Source organism: Chionomys nivalis, chromosome 4 (genome assembly GCF_950005125.1).
Source record: "Chionomys nivalis chromosome 4, mChiNiv1.1, whole genome shotgun sequence".
Taxonomy (NCBI): Eukaryota; Metazoa; Chordata; class Mammalia; order Rodentia; family Cricetidae; genus Chionomys; species Chionomys nivalis.
The window spans coordinates 93,500,986-93,519,516 of record NC_080089.1 but is presented as its reverse complement, the minus strand read 5'-3'; the positions used below and the strand labels follow the sequence as shown (position 1 = coordinate 93,519,516).

The following is an 18,531-nucleotide window of genomic DNA, read 5'->3' as shown; positions in this document are numbered from 1 at the left end:
CCGTTGTATATTGTAATGTGTGACTTACCTTTTATTTTATAGGAGCTTACAGCTAAGAGATTGCCTTCAGTTCCAGGTGATACTTGGACTTTGAACTTTCAGTGTTGGAACTGTTAGGATTCCGGGGACTTCTGAAGCTGGCTGTTGGGATTGGCTCTGTCTGTCTCATTCCCTGGCTCTTTAGCTGTAGCGTTCCTCTGTACTCGGAGTATCACTCACTTGTCTGTTCCTGTATTCACTCTCTTTCATCTCTGTCGGTAACATGTTTGGCCAGGGGAACTTTTAGATATTTATGTAGAAGAAATTGGAGAATGTAAGCTGATGGAGACCAGTGATTAGTTTGTTTCAGCTATTGTGTGGGTACGTGCGTGTATATAAAAGTAAATAAGTAAATAAGTTTTTATTATTACTGTGGTGGCTGGTAAGCCTCTTCGAGGTTAGCTAGGTTTGCAGTTTCACTGTTTACAAGTGTGTCCTCCACTAACAGATGCTAAAATTATTACTGCCACTGTGTGGGGATCTCTAGAAACCGTGAAACTGCAAAACCATTGCTCTACCATGCAAGGACTGGGAACTGCTGAGACAGGCTGTCCGTGGAAAGACAGATAGATGGCTGGGTAGCCCCAACCTGCCCCTTGAAGAGCGGGGCGAGCCTCTCCTAGCCCACAGGAAAGGATTATGGTTGCCCTGTCACCACCTTCACTGGTTCTGGCCATATGTCTGCCCTGCCAAGGGTCAGGAGTGCTGTCGGCTCAGCCAGCCTCCCATGGGGCCTCGCGCTCACTGATAGAAAGATGGATGCCAGATAGACAAACCATTGTATATTGCATGAGCCACACATGGTGGGGGAGAGCCGGCCTAGGCAGACAAATGGGACCGAGTCCGTTCACTGCACATGTGTGCCCAAGTCAGACTCTCCTGAGGACTAGTGAGCAGATTGCCGAGATAGGGCCCTAGGGACCGCAGAGTGTGGTCGGGTGCTATTCATCCAGGTGACACACACATACACACACACACACACACACACACAGAGCACTTAGCAGGCGCCAGTGGACAATGATTTCCCCCCTTGATACAGTTACAGGAGCTAAAAGCTTACTGAGAAGAGGGATTGAGTCCGGGAACTTGAGAGTGTGGAGTAAGTTCTTGCCTACACTGGCGGGGCGCGGAAGGGGGGTGTCCGTTACTCAGGAAGTCCCAGGTGCACTCCTGGAGACTGGCTTCTTGTTCCACTAAGGTCTGCCCTGACTGAAAAAGGGGCTCCTTGCAGTGACATTCAGACCTCCTTGGGCCGCAGCAGCGGATCCAGCAGCCTCTTCATCTGTTCCGCTCTCCTTGCAGTCCACCTCATCCCGGTGTCTACAACCAAGGATGGCGGGGGCAGCAAGAGCCGGAAGAGGATCATGCCGGACCCGGTGACGGAGCCGCCCACAGTAGACCCGGTGTATGAAGCGCTTCTCTACTGCAACATTCCGAGTGTAGCCGAGCACAGCATGGAAGGTAGACCCGGTGTATGACCTGTCCCGGTGACTTGGAGCTCAGTATGCAAGTAGACGCCCTGGGGACCAAGTTCTCTAAGCAGCATCATGCTGGCATAAAAAGCTGGCCAGCTTGGGCTCATATTCTTCAGAGCCACTACCCCGTGCCCAAAGACAGGCTCCTGGGTTTTAGCATACTCTGCTGAGTATAGGGGAAGTCGCTGGTCCCTGGTGAGATGTGGGCAAGGCAGTCAGGGTGTTGAAGGTGGCTGTCCCCTTGGCTCCTCAGCTTCTCAGTGTAAATCTACAGTATACTTAGCGTGTCCGCAGGACCTGGAGTCTTGCTGTAAAGGAGTATGGAATAGTGTCCCCATCAAGTTTCGCTTTCCCCAGTGTATCAGCAGGTGCTGTGGGATGTATTTATGGTGACCTGCTGTGTTCCCTGGAGGATTTAAAGCAGAAGTCTGTTGCTAGGATTTTTGTGGGCCTCTCCCAGTCTCTGCCAATGAGACATTCGTCATCATGTGTACATCTCACCGACCTTCAGCCATCTCACAGTTATCTTGGGAGTCCTGGGACAAGCCAAATCCTCTCGTGTCCCTTTGTCCCACCTTTAGGGGTTCTTTAGCATCACCCTCCCACCCAGCACAGGGGCCCTTCCTCCAGTTCAGGCTCTGCTATTTCTGGGTTGCCCTGGTTACTAGCTCCTCTGTCCCCCAGCCCAGGCATGTGCCACCCTTGCTAAAACACTGTTGTTTGTTGTGTGGTGACTGGAAGATGTGTCTCTCACAGGTCACGCCCCGCATCATTACAAGCTGGTCTCGGTTCATGTGTTCATTCGCCACGGGGACAGGTACCCACTGTATGCCATTCCCAAAACCAAGCGACCAGAAATTGACTGCACTCTAGTGGCTAGCAGGTAAATTGCACTTTTTATAAGGGTCATTTTCATGCCCTCTGCTGGGTTCTGTACAAGCAGAGCATTATGGGAAGGAGGAGTTAACTACGGTTTGGTGACTGTGAACTGTTCAGCATGGCATGCTGCTGTCTGACTCCTTTGGGAGATACAAACAAACATCTTTTCCACCCAGATAGGGCACTGATGACAGAAAAAAACAAAAACAAAAAAACGACTCTGCCCAAATCCAGCTTGGTGAACCAGTGATTTTATTGAGGTTCCCTAGAGGATCATGGGTGAGTCAAAGGCAGCTGTCTCACTGAAAAGCCCACCCAGCGTGGGTGATGACTTCGACAAGTTCTTTCCTATGGCCTCCTGTACAGCGTGCAGGCAGCTCCATCACCCCTTCTCCCCTTTTAGTAGGTATTCACTGCTGTTACAACCTCGGGACAGGGCCTTGAGTCTTGTAACTTTCAGATCTGCTGAGTCTTCAGTTTTGTATGTCTTTTCCATTTCATCTGGCTTCCTGACTCTTCTGAGCCTTGCACCTTCCTGCAGGAGGGAATGCCTGAATTGAGACAGGCCCAGAGCAGAGAGGGCATCTCAGGCAACTCAGAAAATACACTGAGGCCTGAGCCTAGTTCAGTCTGAGGCCCACTCCCTCATTCTGTTCTTCAGTTTAAGGAAGATGCGATACAGTGAGCCCTGGGTTAGGAGTCACACACCGTAGAGCTATTCCGTGGAGGCAGCAGGCGAGTCCACTAGTCTCTCGGAGCTCAGCCTCGCGCCTCTGAGGTGGAAATGGTGATGCTCAGCAGGCAGGGTTGGGGTGAAGAGCTGGATGATTCGCAGGAGGAGGAGGGAGTGTTCACATCACAGCTGTGAAGACGATGAGTGTAGGATAGTATTTCAGCCATTTAATTTTTCACAGCATTAGAGACAGCGCTATCTTAGTTGAAAGCCCTCAGGATGAAAAATAATTGAACAGAGAATGGAAATTGCGTGTATGGAAATTAGAAGCACAGTTAGCAATAAACGATGGCTTGGCCGTAGCCAGTGTGTCTGGGGTACGTAGCATCTATCCTTACTGAATGGGACCAGGAGACGTAGGGAAGTGCCCAGTGGGGACGACATTATTTTGATGGAACAGTCCCAGGGTGCCAGCCTGCCTAGGCAGGACCAGCCCGGTGGAGCCTGTCTGCAGCCAGAGCTGTTCTTTGAAGACACAAATCTGGGGTTTCAGATAACTCTTGCTGTCCCAAGTCTCTTCATGGGCTGAAGTTTGGGGAATAGTAAGCGAAGCATTTTAGGTAGAAAGACTGTGGGGTTTTGTTCATTCTTCTCTCATGCCACAGACTGCAGTGCTGCCAGCCTGGGTACCTCTGTCTTCTTTGCTACATTGACTAAACAAGGTGTGTCCATAAGGTCTCCTGTTAGGGGGCCGTGGGGACACTGGCTCTCCCCCTTCAGACTGAGCCCTCACTCTCCAGCCTGGTGTCCAGACTTCCACTAAGACTCCCTGCTCCCCACCACCCTACTTCCTGTAACACACTGTTATAGCTTGTGCCCACTGTCGCTTTCCACTGGAGTTATACCTCCCTGTCATCCCACTTACACAGTGTCTTCAAGACCTTGTTAGAGGTTCCCTTGTGGTGGTTTGAAAGAAAATGCTCCCCATAAGGTTGTGGCACTGTTTGGAGGTGTGGCCTTGTTAAAGTAGGTGTGGACTTGTTGGAGGAAGTGTGTCACTATGGAGGTGGGCTTTCAGGTCTCATATATGCTCAAGACACCACTCATTACCTCAGTTCGCTTTCTGTTGCTTAGCGACCAAGATGTAGGATTCCTAGCTCCAGCACCCTGTCTGCCTGCATGCTACCATGTCCCACCATGATGATAATGGACTAAACCTCTGAAACTGTAAGCTGCCACCTCAATTAAATGTTTCCTTTATAAGAGTTACCATGGTCATGGTGTCTCTTCATAGCAATAGAAACCCTAACTAAGACATCCCTCTTCCAGGAAGCAGTCCCCCATCCAATGTGTGAAACACTGGGGTGACTCTGTGACTATTTGGGGAACCAACAATGCCCAACTCTCACTGCAGAGGGCTGGGGGCATACAGGAGGGGTGTCAGAACAGGCAAGGTCTATTTAAAAGAGTAGTTTAAAAGCCATCCTAGCTGGCTTAGGGCTAGGCAATGATGAAACTGCTTGTTACATTGCACTTTAACCCTGTGGATTGCAGGGCAGGGAAGACTGCTCGGGAGACTCACTTTTTCCCATGGAGTACAGAAGGCTGTTGTGTTTACAGCTGGTACAGCTCTGGCTGTCTGCCTGGGGACAGGTGGGCCACTCGGCCTCTGTGCTAGGTGAGTTCCGCATAGCCTCAGGGCTTTGTGGACTGTCATATGCTTCAACTCAGACCAATTTAATCTTGCTAGAGAGCCACTATGGGGTTACTATGGCTGTTCCCAAAGAAGGACCTATTGTCAGAGCCACCTGGGCACCATGTAGCTTGTCTTCCTAAGGGAGTTTGGCTCTGTCATCCCCAGGTCTGACTGTTCCCAAATCACTGAACCTAACCCATAGCCCGTCAGATGACATCTTTTGGACTTGGTAGCTATAGAATAAATCCATAACCTCTGTGGGGAATTACAGGACACATTGTAGGAAGAGAGAGCCGCTTGTTTGTTCCCAGCTGCTTAGCCCTGAAATAATCACACAGAAACTGTATTAATTAAATCACTGCTTGGCCCATTAGCTCTAGCTTCTTATTGGCTAACTCTTAGATATTAATTTAACCCATCTCTATTAATCTGTGCATCACCACGAGATCATGGCCTACCAACAAAGTTCCAGCACTCCTGTCTCCTGTGGGTTCCATGACTTCCTCCTGACTCTGCTCTTCCTTCTCCCAGCATTCAGTTTGGTTTTTCCCACCTAGCTAAGTTCTGCCCTGCTACAGTTTCTTTATTTATTAATGGTAATTACAGCATACAGAGGAAAATCCCACATCACCTCTCCTTTTTCTGTTTAAAGAAAAAGGAAAAAAGAAAGATTTTAACTTTAGCATAGTAAAATTACATATAACAAAACAGGTATCAAGCAAGAATTACAGCTACAATATTTATATTTACTTTATCTTTTATCATAACTAAGGAAAACTATAACTATAAATTCTTCAACTCCATCAAAGACTCCAGAAGAATATAATATTACCTAAGTAAATAGGAAGTACATTGCAAGCAACTTCCAAAATTCTAAAATTGACAGAGACATCTTGCCACCTGGACAGTCACCCAAATTTCTTCTGTATCATTGGGGCATCCAATCTTCAGCCCACAGGCTCATAGTATCGGCAGACTTTTCCACGAAGCAGGAAATTTCAAAGAAATTCCATCTATATCTGTGTGCAGCAGAATGTCTAGCAGACTCTTTCATGAAGCAGGAACCCCTAAGGGCCATCTCACCTTTAGGCAAGTTCAGCAGTCATTTTTCTGTAGGTCCTGCATGTTCAGTTTATCAAATAGTCCGGGCAAAAGAAGATTCTTGCCCAAATGGCTAACAAACTCCATAAGGAGCCTCTTTGACGCCCATCTTCCTTTTGAAGTAGCTTGTGCTGCCAGGAGCAGATGCCATATTCTGAAGGTCTCTGAAAGGTTTGAAGAATATCTATGTAATTGAAATATATCTCTATACATCTAGAAAATCTAATATGACTACCTTTTTTAAAGTGTTAACTTTATGACTCTCTATACTCTTTTTTTCTTCTCTCTTCCAAGTCTACGTACATTTATCCAACACTATGACTCCTCTGGGTTTGTCTTTATTGCATATCTATAATTCTTTACTGTCCTGTAGCACTTTTAAAATGCTAAGCTTCTTAAAACTTAAGCTGTGTCATTACTATGGTATATACGGTACTTCTGTTTGCCAGCCCAGACTGTGCCAGTTTTATGTTCCTGTCACCATCCTCCTCATGATAGATTTGAGCCCTGGCCATTGTATCCTGTGGCAGCCTGTTTGATGCTGGGCGGATTACTTCCTTGCTCAGAGGGCCACTCACTATATTCCATCCTGGAACAAGGGACACTCTTGCCTTCCTTATGTCCATCCTACGTGTCAAAATAAGGAGGGAGCAAGTGTATGGTCTCGTCCACACAGAAGCTTCATCTGCGGTGGCATAGCATTGCCTACAGCAGCCTTGAGGCCACCTAGGCCTTGGCTCTTTCCTTCCGGTGGTGTCATTTCCAGAGCCGGTTCAGTCCCCACAAGCTGCGCCCCCACATCAACCTCATTCCTTACTTCAGTGTTTGTGTTTGCAGGAGCTGTCCTAAGTCCTTTGTGGGAGAGGGCACAGTGCGGATGTTTAACCTAAGCAGCTCTCTTCCTCCATCTGACTTTTCCTCCGTTTCAGTTGCTTCTGGTATTAGCCACATCATATGGAAAACTCCATTCACACAGTTGCAGGGTGTTGTGGAGCCTGCTGTCTTCTCGTTGGTACTGTAATCTCTCACCATACCTGGCTTAGAAATGAAGCCTTATCACGGGTATTGTTTGCACAGGAAAGAGCACCACAGAGGCAGGGGTTCGGGCTATCTGTGGCTTCCAGCACCCCCTCAGATAAAGGAGTCACTACTGTACTTAACATAGTTTAACTAATCCCATCTTTAAACACAGTAAGAGTTGGCTTATCACTGCAAACATGTACTTAAAGGAGGAGTGAGCAGGCACTCAGTGTGTGGACCTGCTCTGGGCCCCCAGCAGTGCATGCTGCCTTCTCAGCTCCTATTTTGGTTCATAAATTAGTAATTTGTGGTTTCCTACTTGGCAGTGAGGCCTGGAAGGTACCCGTTACTCTGGTCCATCGTAGGGGATGTCTGGTCCACTGGTGGGAGCTAGAAGTGCCCATTAAGTCTGTTGCCTCACAGTGCCTGTGCATAGTGCTGTGCCCCAGAGTCTTTGTAGTGGAAGCTGCCTCTTGGTGAGTGCCGTGTGCTGTGTTATGAGAGGTCTGTTTGAACTCCGCTAGCATTGTAATTAGTCAGCATTAAAAGTATTTGTTAGGAATATTTCCTAACCGAGCCTCTCCACCGGCGCAGAGAACTCTAATCAGGCCAGATTAGACCGAATCAAAAATGCCCACGTTTAATGAATGTCGCGCTCTCGGGTGGCCAGGAGCATGGCAGGGGGAAGACAGAGGAGAGCACATGCAAAACCCAAAAAACGTACGTTCCTTCTTCCAGCACGAGCCTAAATACCCTGTGGGAGTGGTCCTGACCCTCTCTGAGTAACACTGGGACCAGTGTGAGTGGCCTGGAAGAGTAACAGGGTGAGTGAGCAGCTGAGGCCTCACAGCAGGCAGGCTATCCCACCCCGGGGAGCCACTTAACATGCCAGGTCTCATTCTCCCTGGTCAGTCTCAGCAAGTGGAAGCCAGCACAGGTGACCATTTTAGCAGAGAAGGAAGAGGAGGAAATGGAGGAAAAACTAGAATGGAAAAGACTTTGGTAGCGCACTTGGGCCTGAGCCAGCAACCCAACCCAGCTCGGGGTAGTGACTTAGTTAGGGTTTTATTGCTGTGAAAGAGATACCATGACAACAGCAACTCCTAAAACGGTAAACATTTAACTGGGGCTGGCTTACAGTTCAGCGATTTCTCCTTTGTCATGGTGGAAAGCATGCCAGCACACAAGCAGACATGGTGCTGAAGGAGCCAAGAGTTCTACATCTGGATCAGCAGGCAGCAGGAAGAGAGTGAACCATTAGGTCTGGCTTGAGCTTCTGAAACCTCAAAACCCTCCAGTGACAAACTTCTTCCAACTAGCCACACCTACTCCAACAAGGCCACACCTCTTAATAGTGCTGCTCCCTGTGGGTCTATGGGGGCCATTTTCATTCAGATCACTATAGGTCCCCCTTGGGTGTGCTACTTCCAGCTTACTCTCCGGGCACACTGTTGCCCAAAGGTCTCCTCTCTCCAGGAGATACTTACACAGACAGCTTTATGGCCATTTCTTATTTCCTTGGCTCAATCATTACCTACTTAGAACACTTAAAATGACAGGGTGACCCCCACTCCAGTCTCCTTCCTTCTTTTGTCATAGCCTCTGTTGTTCCCATTCATTCTCTCTGTCTGTCTCTGTCTCTTATACACGCACACTTAGTGTTCTTTTTTTTTTTTTTTTTTTGGTTTTTTGAGACAGAGTTTCTCTGTGGTTTTGGAGCCTGTCCTGGAACTAACTCTTGTAGACCAGGCTGGTCTCGAACTCACAGAGATCCGCCTGCCTCTACACTTAGTGTTCTTGTGTGGTGTGTTTCCCCAGGCTGAAATGGAAGCTCCCTCCCTGATTCAGAGATTTCTCTTACTCCTGTCCATTGCTCTTACCACCCAAGTACCTAGTACAGATATTTGTTATTACCTGAGAGATTGACAGAGAATGGCCTCAGAGACTGAGGAGTGTCCTTGGAGAAGGTCAGCTGGGAGGGGTGAGCTGCAGGAGGGGTTGGGTGGGATAAGAAAGAGGAGGTACATTGCTGATAGTGCTGTCCCTCCCATGAGCCATGGACACTAGAGAGAGGTTATGGCCCAGCTCCAGCATTGCCTCTGAGCTTTCTCCAAACTCTAGGGGCTGTCTGCTACGGGATGGCTGTCTGGTTTGCGCTTAGGGGCATTGGCATGCTGGTTTATTTGAGCATCTTTAGCATGCGGCATCAGATGAGACTAGAATGTTCTCAAGCTGAACCTATGGTGAGAGGAAAGCAGACAAGTGGTCATATCGAGTTACACAGAAAGGCCCAGATAAGCGCGCCCTGAAGAAAGTACCTCCGGGTTGTCTTTTTATAAGCTTGTTTTGTTGACATAGGCAGTCAGCCATTCTTTAGTCTGCTAAGTTTTTAGGTGTGGTATAAATCCCTTCTGGTTTCCAGCCAGGCGAGCTTTTAATATTGCGCTTCCTAGTAGTAGCATTGCTGTCGTGGCTTGGGTGACCGTCCCTGCAGAACCCAGATCACAGCTGAAACAGCTCTATGTCCTCTTGTGTGTGACTGGCCACAGCATCCCGCCGTGAGCACTGTAGGATAAGTATACTTGAATGGTCCATATATATATATATGAACTCTAAGAACTTGAAATAATATTTTTAATTGTCTCAGTTGTCGACACAAAAGCAGAGTCCCAAGCAGGCCACCGTCATGAGTTATGCTGAGGAGAAATACATTCTTGGGGTAGTCAGGACAAGGCCAGGCGTTGTAGCAGAGAGACTTAAAGATGCCTCATCCTAAACAAGGAGGCTTACATCTTCCTTGTGTGAAGGAGGATTCTTGCCACTCAGCCCCTTCTAGCCATTCAAGGGGAGGTTCCTTCCAGGCTGTTGATTCCTCCACTCTCTAGAGATGTCTCCACAGCTGACCCAGGTTGCTGCTGTCCTGAAACAGCTGCCTGAGAAAAGAACCGAGCAGGAAGGTGCTGAAACCTGGGAATGATATGCATACATTAGCAGTGGGTTCTAAACAAGTTACCAAGAAGAAATAATAGAATTTGGTATACAATTCTAGCCTTACCTCACACCTTTGTTTTTAATATTCCCATCAAAATCTACATATTTTAATAACTGCTGTGCTGATATAATATTCAATATTATGGGTCAAGGAAGATAATGGACATGGTATTTTCACAATACATCTAAGAATGGAACATGTCACAGTTGAATTCATTCCCACATGTTTTGGAGCATCTACCAGATATGCTCCGGGACAGAGGGATGGAGCATCTACCAGATACTCTCTGGGATACAGGGACGGAGCATTTACCAGATACCGTCTGGGACACAGGGATGGAGTATCTACCAGAAATGCTCTGGGATACAGGGATGGAGCATCTACCAGATATGCTCCAGGATACAGGGATGGAACATCTACCATAAATGCTCTGGGATACAGGGATGGAGCATTTACCAGATACAGGGATGGAGCTAGGGATGAGGGATGCAGGCCTGGGCAGTGATATTCAGGTCAGATTCTAAAGACTCAGCTCCCTAGTCCTCCTACCATGAAAAAGACAAGCCATTAGTTATCTGTCCTGTGAATGTTTTTCTTCCATGAATCTTCATATTTCTAACCTGTGAGAAAATGTTGTAAGGCAGGGACTGGGGTGTGATTTGGTGGTAGAGCATGTGTGACATGCGTAGCACAGTCAAGGCTCAGGGTTCAATCTCCAGTGCTGGAATACAGAAAAAAAGAAAAGTCGTAACGAATACCATTAGATAGCACGGCGTCATTAAACAGATGCCCCGAGAGCCCGGAACATCTCAGCAAACACATTCAGCGGTGAAAATCCATTTCTAAAATTGGCAGCCACATGTTTTCAGCGCCTCAGAAGTCACCAACCTGAAAGAATGGTCTAGAACAGGAGATTTGAATCGCACTGATAGATAGCCTTTGTTGATGTGAATTCATGTTGACAGCCGTGTTGTGGGCCTGGACATTTTATTTCCTAGTTTATAAAACATTTATGTGCTCAGCCTCAGGCAGAATAAATTGTGCTCTGTGTTTATGAGACATAGTTCCCTGCAGCTATCCTAGGGGCTCTATTAGACTCTACTGCATGTCTAGATTAGCAAACTCTAATTTTAAAACATTGTTTTTAAAAGATGGAATTTTTTCAGCTTTCTGCTTTTGAGAGATGTAAATCTATCTTGGCATCAGTTTTAAAAATATTTCCAAAGTTAATTGGGCTTTCAGACAGTGGGGTTTGCCTTTAGAACTGTTTATCTGGTGCTTTCATGCAAATTTGCATGCAGTTTTCTTGCCATTGGCCCTATCTGTCCACATCTGTTCAGTTGTGGACACACTCGTGGGCCATCTCACTATTCAGAGAAAAGGTGTGTGCATTCACAGGTCATTAGTGATGCAGAGAAAAAGTGTGCTACACATAGGTCCTATCATTATTAGGGAAATTGTGTATTAGTGATGGAATAGATACAGTGTGCTTGTCCTTATCTTATATACTTTGTGACAGAAGCAGATAGTCTCACATCTCATGAGCTTTTCTAAGCATTCATTACCACCTAGCATTAAGTGAGATATTTTCCGTGCAAGATGCATAATGGTCTGTGGAGGGTTGTAGAGATAGGCATTGTTATCTTACTCAGTTAATGATTCCCTAAAGAGACATGTTTCCAGAGGTCAGGAACAGTAAGGATTAGGTAGGTCTCGCATGCGGACATATAAAAGGGTGAAGATGGGAAAGGAGGAGTGTGCTGTATGCTGGACAAAGGAAGGTGGCCGGCTCTGTGTGCCCAGAACATGGTGTCAGAAGGAAGGAGGTCTCTGCCAGGGGCCCTAAGGCACAGTGACAGCAGTGCACACCCCTTTCCAGAAGGTGGCGATGTGAACAGGCAGTGAGCAGTGAGAGGGGAGAAAGACAGGGGAGAAGGGCAGGGTAGACTGAGGAAGGCTAATAAGTAAGGGACCTGGGGCCATGCAGGCTAGGCTGTCTAAAGTCAGAACCCAGGAGTGGCTGTGTGAGGATGGAGAAGAGATGAGGAAACAGTAGGTGGGAGAATCTACAGGACTGGACAAGTGTCAGGGTAGGAAAGGAAGAAAACCAGGACAGCTTCCTGCCTACCACGTGACCCAGAAGCAGCAGAGTGTGGGGCATGCTGGCTGAGGGCAATGCCAAACCCCAGAGTATCGTATTCGGCAAAGGTTGGGTACTCAGTGACCTCCGTTGTGTCTCTAGGTACACGTGGTCAAGTCGGGATGAAACTGTAACCTTTATAGGGACTTGTTTTCCTTCTTTGTTGTTTATTTTTGGTTTCTGCCTTCATGTGTGCCTATGCACTATGGAGCCAGAAGAGGGCATTGGACGCCCTGGGGCTAGAGTTAGAGATGATTGTGAGCTGCCACATGGGTGCCGGAAATCAAACCCATGTCCTCTGGAAGAGCAGCATCTGAGTCATCTGTCTGGCCCAGAAACTGAAACTGTAAAATTGCTGAGCCCCAGAACCTGTTGTGGGAGGCAGCAGAGGCCATGACACACATGGGGTTGGATGTGCTGCCGCTTGACCACTTTGGAATGTTCTAATCACTGCTTCTCTGTGTTGTCCCTTTAGGAAGCCATATCACCCTAAACTAGAAGCTTTCGTTAGTCACATGTCGAAAGGACCAGGAGCCTCTTTTGAAAGCCCCTTAAATTCCCTGCCTCTTTACCCTAACCATCCTCTTTGTGAGATGGGAGAGCTCACACAGACAGGTATGTACAACCGCCTGATCATGTCCCTCACACACGCGCCTCGGTTCCTGTGCATTAGGGATGATATGTAAAGGTCTGTGGGACACCGAGAGGCCATACACATTACCAGTTAGCTTTGTGGGGTCCTGGCAATGACCAAATAGAAATTGGGAGTAGGTGGGAAGCTTTCTCCGGACTGGTAGTCCTGGGCCTAAGTGCCCAGAGCCCAGGGACTGGTATGGCAAACACAGATGTTTTTAATCCCAAAGCCTGAAAAACTATGAACTTACTGCTCTGGGCTTGATCCCCGGCAGCCTCAACACTTGGCAGGCACCGGAGTCCTCGGCTTCCAGCTGTAGTGATCGGCAGCAGCAAAGCCAGCAGGCAGTGCAGTGCAGCTGCAAATGATGCCTTCTAGGGTTAAACTCACAAAGCACCTGGGGTGCTAGGACTCCCGCCCTACAGTGACCGTGTTACAGCGGTCACGCCTAGGGTGTCTGAAATCTCCAGACCCTTATGCCCTAGCAGCTCCCTGAAACTTTCCAGCAACCTCGGCCCCCAGTTTCTAGCCCGTGACTCTTACAGTCTGTTCCCTCTGCTCTCCATCCTCTCTTACCTGCTCTCCGTTCCTCAGCTGTTGTCCCTACTGCAGTTGCCACAGCCTGGGGGGCTGTGCTGCCGCCTTGGCCACTGCCACTGCTCCTTCTGCAGTGATAAAGAGTGAGCGCAGACAGAGGAAGACCATTCAGAGGCCTTTGATTGGTGCCCAATACAACAGTATGAGGGGGCCGTGCGGGAGGTGCCTCCCAGCTGGCTAGAAAATCAAGCTACAGCCAGCAAAGGGATATGGCAAACATGTTCACACACACACACACCACACGTGAAGGAATATTTGCACCAGTTACAGGTCTTTCAAGGCCGGAGCAGACTGCCCTCAGCTGTGTTTGTAGGGGTCCCCTGAAGCTGCTCAAGTGTCCTCAGGGCGACCGAAGTATCCAAAGCAGCCAGACTGCCATGAGGGTCATCTGGCCAGTCACCAGGAAGGGGGTGCGTGGCTGGCAGTACCCTGCTCCAGGCTGCCAGGCAGAGGATGAGCCTATCAGACAGCCTGCCCCTAGATTTTAGTCATTCACAGAGGACATTAAAAGAATGTTTGGAATAAACTTAATAAAGACTCAACAGAAGCGCAGCACAGAACTAAACGATTTTAATAGCATCTGATGGTGTTTAACATTGCACAGTAGTGCTTAAACTCCTGCCTCAGTGCCCTAGGACTCTCCCTAGGTTGGTCCTCTGATCTGTCTCATATGGACTGGGTACCTCAAGGAACTCAGAGGCCCCAAGGTATCTAATGAAACATCTGCTTTTGTTTGTTTGTTTGTTTGTTTTTTGTTTTTGTTTTTCGAGACAGGGTTTCTCTGTAGCTTTGGTGCCTGTCCTGGAACTAGCTCTTGTAGACCAGGCTGGCCTCGAACTCACAGAAATCCACCTGCCTCTGCCTCCCGAGTGCTGGGATTAAAGGCGTGCGCCACCACCGCCCGGCAAACATCTGCTTTCTTAAAATTGAAAATAACTTGACAGGCTAGATGGCTGACATGGGTAATCCCTGGGTCCCGTGGGTGGAAGGAGAGAACCGGCTCCTGCTGTCCTCTGACCTCCATGTGCACAACAACTAAAGAGGATGCTTCTTGTTACAGAAGCATCACTGCTCATGAGCATAAGTCACAAAAGACTACAGATCAGAAGAAAGCACCACAGTCACCTGAGATACAGATGACAGGGAGGTGACTCTATGGTTATGAGCACTGGCTGCTCTTGCAGAGGACCCAGGTTCAGTTTGGTTTCCAGCACCAGTACGTAGACTTGCAACCATCTATGACAGTTCCAGGGCATCCTACACCTTCTTCTGACTTCCTTGGACATCGGGCACATACGTACATGCAGGCAAATACGTACATAAAAAATAAGAATAAATTTTAGGAAAAATGATTAAAAATGCTAACCTTAATGCTAACCTTTCTTCCTACGCATATGCAGTGGCGTCTTAGTGAACCCGCCCTTCCCTCTCCTGTCTTATTACATAGGGATATATCGGGAGGTAGACAAGATGGCTCACCAGGTAAAGGTGCCTGCCTCATTTGGGGACGTAACTCTCCAAACCATTTGGACACCTGGACATAAATGACGTAACTGGTCACACTGCCCGTGTGCAGTTCATGTCCTCAGATTTCCCACCCATTACTGCAGTGGCGTCCCTCACCTTCTGCAGGCCTGAGGGCAAGCCTGCTGATTTCTTTCTTCCTTGCTTGCAGATAAAGCTTTCTCATTTCTTTAAAAAGTTCATTCCTTGCTGTCCTCCTGTGGTTCAAAGCCAAGACAGTGTTGAAGGAAACCGGAAGTCTTGTTTCTACCCACTTCCCGCCCATCTCACGTCTCTGTCCTCCTTCTCCAGACGCAGTCACCACTGGCTTCTCGTGCTTCTTTATGCAAAACTCAGGAGACTGTGAACACACACTCGTGCTCTTCCTTCTTTCTCATTTAAAAGGAGCATAATAAATGCACTGGTTTTCATTTGCTCCTTAAATACTGTCTGAATATCTGGAATTGCGGAGTCTGAGCTGGTTGGCTGAGCCTGGAAAGGCCCTGCAAGGCCAGACAGAATGCCCCAGAAGTTAACAGAGGGCCTCCGGTTGGGCATTATAATGGAAACAGGGTCAAGGAGGGAGTGTCCCAACAGTAAGTAGACTGGTAGACAGATTTTCCTGTAGCCTTCCTTCCCTGCCTGAGGACTGCTGTGTCCCTGGGCAGTGTGCATACACCTGCCCTTGGGTATATGCAAATTAGAGACAGTGGGTAGGGAGGCTGTGACAAAGGCAGGGATCCACACCCCATCCCTCTGGAAAACCCTTCTCATAACTTCTGCTTCTGTTAACTTCTGCTGCTCTCAAACACACTAGAGATGGGTGCTGGCCCTTCGTGGCCCTTTTGTTAAACTTTAGTAAGAAGGATTCTGTGTCCTCTGGTGTTGCAGGAGTCGTGCAGCATCTGCAGAACGGCCAGTTGCTGAGGGACATCTATCTGAGGAAACACAAACTTCTGCCGAACAACTGGTCCTCAGAGCATCTTTACCTAGAGACCACTGGGAAGAGCCGCACCCTGCAGAGCGGGCTGGCCTTACTCTACGGCTTCCTCCCGGATTTTGACTGGAAGAAAATTTATTTTAAGCACCAGCCAAGTGCCCTGTTCTGTTCTGGAAGCTGCTACTGCCCACTGAGAAACCAGTATCTAGAGAAGGAGCAGCGACGGCAGTACCTCCTACGCCTGAAGAACAACGACCTGGAGCGGACCTACGGGGAGATGGCCAAGATCGTGGACATCCCCACCAAGCAGCTGCGGGCAGCCAACCCCATTGACTCCATGCTCTGCCACTTTTGCCACAACGTCAGCTTCCCCTGTAGCAGAGGTGGCTGCCTGGGCATGGAGCACTTCAAGGTGATCAAGACGCACCAGATAGAGGATGAGCGTGAGAGGCACGAAAAGCCCCTGTACTTTGGGTATTCACTCCTCGGGGCCCACCCCATCCTGAACCAGACAGTCAACCGGATGCAGCGAGCCGCCGCAGGCTGGACCCACGAGCTGTTCACCCTCTATTCTGCTCATGATGTCACTCTGTCACCAGTCCTCAGTGCCTTGGGGCTTTTGGAAGCCAGGTTCCCAAGGTTCGCTGCCAGGCTGATCTTTGAGCTCTGGCAAGACCGTCAAAAGCCCAGTGAACATTCTGTCCGGATTCTTTATAATGGGGCTGATGTCACCTTCCACACCTCTTTCTGCCATGACTTCCACAAGCGTTCTCCCAAGCCCATGTGTCCTCTTGAGAACTTGGTTCGCTTTGTCAAAAGGGATATGTTCGTCGCCCTGGATGGCAGTAGTACTAATTATTATGATGCATGTCATGGGCAAGGGGCCTAAAGTATTTAGCCCAGCTCTGTTCTCTTGCTGGTTCTGTTGCTAAATCATGGTTGGAGATCTAATAGGTGCAGATTAGGTTGGGTGATCATGCCTGTGGTTTCGGAAAAACAGGAATCACATAACAGTATGTCCCTATGGTGCGAAATTACCGGTTCACAGAGGAAAAAGGGTCCATTATCATAGCCGTGTGTGGCCTAGAACGCTAGCATCAGGTCCAGTACTCAAAGCTGCCAATCCAAGCTGATACGTGTTTTGGCCTGCCATGGAACCAGCAAACCTCTGCCAAAATCTTCTTGTTCTTGAACATTTACCTTAACCTTGTTGAGCGGAAAAAAGTTATGAGTTCAAAGTGGGTGACGGCCTTTTTATGAAGGAACTGGAAGGTTGGTATCTTAGACTCTGTAGACCTAAGATGGGGCGCTGTCACATCTCAGCTGTGTTCTGCGGACATGGCGACACATAAATGGGTGTGTGTGTGACTGTGTTTGTGTTCCACGAGCCAAACAGAATAAGTGGCAGCCAGCTGTGGCTCACGGACTGTGTTTGCTGACCCCTGATCTATAAAACAAAACAAAACAAAACCCAGCCTGTTAGAGTTGCACTTCCGGCACTTTGGGAACCAGCTGAATGTCAAGTTGTTTAGCAGGTCCTTCGGTAGCTTCTGCTAGAAACACACAATTGGTCCCTATCTGACATGGTGACAAACTCAAGGGGAAATAAACGTTGGGGTCAGAGGGCTCATAGGAAATGATACAATACTTGATGCTCATGGTGATTGTGGCACAACATAGCTTTAAGTGTGTTTCAGATCTTGTCCGCGATAGTCTGTTGGCTTCATATGCTGGAATTTTTGTATTCCATTTAGTATTTTTATAGTCTAGGAGAATATTTTCTGAGACCAGTTTTAGATGTGTTCTTATCCCTGTAGGAATATTCGATTTGCTGCACCTGCTTAGTGGTTGGAAGGAGGCCAAAATCCGAATTGGGGCGCTTTTTTCCCCCTTCCAAAAATAAATCACTAATGACTCATTCCCTTTGACAAGCTGGAAAATTGGGTCCATTTTTGAACCATTTTCATCAGTTTCGAATGCTGAATTCCAATTGATTTTTAAAGAGGTTTCTAGAAAAAAAAAACAACCACAACTTTGTTACTCGATAGTTAAATAATCTTTCTAAAATATTTTTTATGTCAGGCACAATTACAACTAACTCCTTGATTTCTAGGACAATGGTGCTAGTTTGTTTGGAAGACCTGGCCCGTGCACGTGGGGTTCTCCGGCATCTAGCATTCCAGCCCTTTCTCTTCCTTCTTGTCTGGTGTTGAATTTGAACACGTTTTGTTTGTAGAAATAAAGATTTTGAAGAATTCTTAACCTATACAACTCACGTTGTGTATCCAAGTCGTTCAAGTTCTTTGCAAGGGAGAAACGGTGTTTTTAAATTCTACTTTCACTGCTTTATTTAGTGCTGAAGATTCTAAGCTCTTTTCCCCTCTATCTCTTATCTATTCGGGTTTCTCTCACCCACTCGCAAATTGTCCGATTTAGAACAGTTAAACATAGCCCGAAGGTTTAAAAATACAAGAGGGAATTTTAAAAATACCAATTCATGGTATGTGTTGGTAAGAGTGTTTTGGGTAAGAGCCGACAGCAAAATGTATAGGTGAAGGTTTACCTTCTAAGAAATTGGCAACACAGAGCACAGAGTTCTGAAGCCCCTCATTCCCCAGCAGATCAATTCTAATACAAAATATGAAGCTAAATATATACAAGAGCATCCCAGACCTCGGATTCTTGGAAGTGATCTCTTAGCATCACTCATGGAACTGGCCATGGATATGTTAGCTTCATATTTTTATTGTAAAATTAATAGATTCTGGAAAATAATCCTGAGCAACAACCTCAAAAGTGAAGCTGCCCTATCGGGAAGGAGTCTCCACTACAGCTTCAGCCT

At 47.7% G+C, this 18,531-nt stretch overlaps 1 protein-coding gene across 1 annotated transcript in view; it reads left to right on the top strand.

Moving 5' to 3' along the window:
- Positions 1–17,954, top strand: part of Pxylp1 (2-phosphoxylose phosphatase 1) — a 62,882-nt gene extending 44,928 nt beyond the window's left edge. The window contains exons 3-6 of the mRNA XM_057767507.1: positions 1,342–1,500; positions 2,271–2,397; positions 12,491–12,630; positions 15,641–17,954. Coding sequence (XP_057623490.1) covers positions 1,342–1,500; positions 2,271–2,397; positions 12,491–12,630; positions 15,641–16,578 — 1,364 coding nt within the window. The 3' untranslated portion in view covers positions 16,579–17,954. The remainder of the gene's footprint in view (positions 1–1,341; positions 1,501–2,270; positions 2,398–12,490; positions 12,631–15,640) is intronic.
- Positions 17,955–18,531: the final 577 nt, after the last annotated feature.